Source organism: Alligator sinensis, unplaced genomic scaffold (assembly GCF_000455745.1).
Source record: "Alligator sinensis unplaced genomic scaffold, ASM45574v1 scaffold76_1, whole genome shotgun sequence".
Taxonomy (NCBI): Eukaryota; Metazoa; Chordata; order Crocodylia; family Alligatoridae; genus Alligator; species Alligator sinensis.
In genome coordinates, this window is record NW_005841865.1 from 4696621 (window position 1) to 4697310 (window position 690).

At 33.9% G+C, this 690-nt stretch overlaps 1 protein-coding gene across 1 annotated transcript in view; it reads right to left on the reverse strand.

Annotated features, from left to right (window-relative positions):
- PREX1 (phosphatidylinositol-3,4,5-trisphosphate dependent Rac exchange factor 1) overlaps positions 1–419 on the reverse strand; it is a 228263-nt gene extending 227844 nt beyond the window's left edge. Inside the window, 1 exon segment of the mRNA XM_025192001.1 lies at positions 408–419. Within this exon segment, the coding sequence (XP_025047786.1) occupies positions 408–419 (12 nt within the window).
- Positions 420–690: the final 271 nt, after the last annotated feature.

Genomic DNA, 690 nt, shown 5'->3' on the forward strand with positions numbered 1-690 from the left:
AGAGTGCGTGTGTGTGTGTGCGTGCGTGTGTGTGTGTGCGCGCGCCTGTGTGTGTGTGTGTGTGTGTGTGTGTGTGTATGTGTGTGTGCGCGCGCGCGAAGATATACATGCAAACATCTAGATATAGACATACATGCAAACATTTCCGGAGCGCACACAAAAACCAACCTGTGTGTATATATACACAGATTTGTATGTATCTGCACACACATCAGAGTACAAACACACAGAGATTGGTTTCTGTGTGTGATTTCTGAATACGCCTGTCCATTTGTATGTATGTATTGATATTTGTTTTCATCTCCGCACATTTAAATACATATGTCTACATATGTATGTGTGCGTATACACACACACACACACGTATGTATGTATGTATACATATGTATGTATGTGTGCATACATACATCTTTGGACATATATCTTTATGTAGATCTGAAAATATAGGTCCAAAGATACATGTCTTTGAATCTCTATATTATATATGTAGATCCAAAGATATACGTCCAAAGATATAGATATCTAGATATACATCTATATAGATATAGAAATAGATAAGATATAGATATATCTTTGGACGTATATTATATATATAATATAATATAATATAATATATAGAGATTCAAAGACACGTATCTTTGGACCTATATTTTCAGATCTATATAAAGATATATGTCCAAAGATATATAT